Raw genomic sequence first — 1,016 nt, forward strand, 5'->3', positions numbered from 1 at the left:
TTCTCCAGCTTTGCAACACTCCCTGTTTTCCACATTAACAATCAAATTCATTATTTCATTACTTTAGTCATTCCAACTGTCTTCACAAAAATAGTAAAAAATACATACTTGAGCCACTCTTTCACATGATCCAGCATGTTCATTGGGATGGCATTGATCATGGCCGTTTTTCTGGTGTAATCCTTGAACACAAACACCATATCGAAGTTCTTTAAGTGGAATTGGACTCTTTCAAAATGGACTAATTCTATTTCGTCCAACACTATCACAAATGGAGGCCACTCAGTCAAGTTGACAATACACCCTGGAAATCAAAATACCATTGTTTGTTTGGTAACATGCATGAACAATACAAAATAATTGGGGAAGAACATGAACTAAATACATGATAAAGCTTTAATCAATTAGTATCAATTCAGAAATCATGATAGGAGAAAAAATTCTTACTAACATCTCTTCTCAATGAGCCTGAGGAGTCATATTGCCAGTTTATAAGCACTATACTGAATCATGTTAACCCTTTGGTACCTGAGGTTGGCTGCAGGAGAACAGTAGAACGGAAGGGAGCACCAGGGAAACCAAGTTCGCGGAATGGTGTGTCAAATTCAATCTGGTGTTTTGTCATTGTTTCCACCTAAAACAAGTGGTTTGGAATTAATTATCTTTTTATGTTAAATCTAAATCAGTGAAATTCACCCATTAGCATCTTCAAGTTTTATCTTAATCTACAACCACCTGGGCAAATTCATGACCATCATTTATTCAATCATCCCTTTCTCAGTCAAAATGAAATTATATTTTGAGTCATGAAAAATGCTTTCCCCTTTTAAACCTTCCACCTTTTTTGAAAGCTCTTGAATGCAGATGTGAGTTTGTGTCGTAATTCTCTCTCAGCCTGTTCTGCCGACAAGTCATCACGGTCGTGCATGTGTGATGTTGCCAAAGGGAAATTTGAAAAAACCCCGGGGTTTTTTTTAAAAAAAAAAATTTTTTTAAAAATCTTTTAACCCCTTTTT

At 35.7% G+C, this 1,016-nt stretch overlaps 1 protein-coding gene across 1 annotated transcript in view; it reads right to left on the minus strand.

Annotated features, from left to right (window-relative positions):
* LOC119587706 (FACT complex subunit spt16-like) overlaps nt 1–1,016 on the minus strand; it is a gene marked incomplete in the record, with an annotated part of 82,314 nt that overhangs the window by 7,979 nt on the left and 73,319 nt on the right. The window contains 3 exon segments of the mRNA XM_037936389.1: nt 109–304; nt 529–634; nt 833–931. Of these exon segments, the coding sequence (XP_037792317.1) occupies nt 109–304; nt 529–634; nt 833–931 (401 nt within the window).

This window comes from Penaeus monodon, chromosome 23 (assembly GCF_015228065.2).
Source record: "Penaeus monodon isolate SGIC_2016 chromosome 23, NSTDA_Pmon_1, whole genome shotgun sequence".
In the NCBI taxonomy this organism is placed as follows: domain Eukaryota; kingdom Metazoa; phylum Arthropoda; class Malacostraca; order Decapoda; family Penaeidae; genus Penaeus; species Penaeus monodon.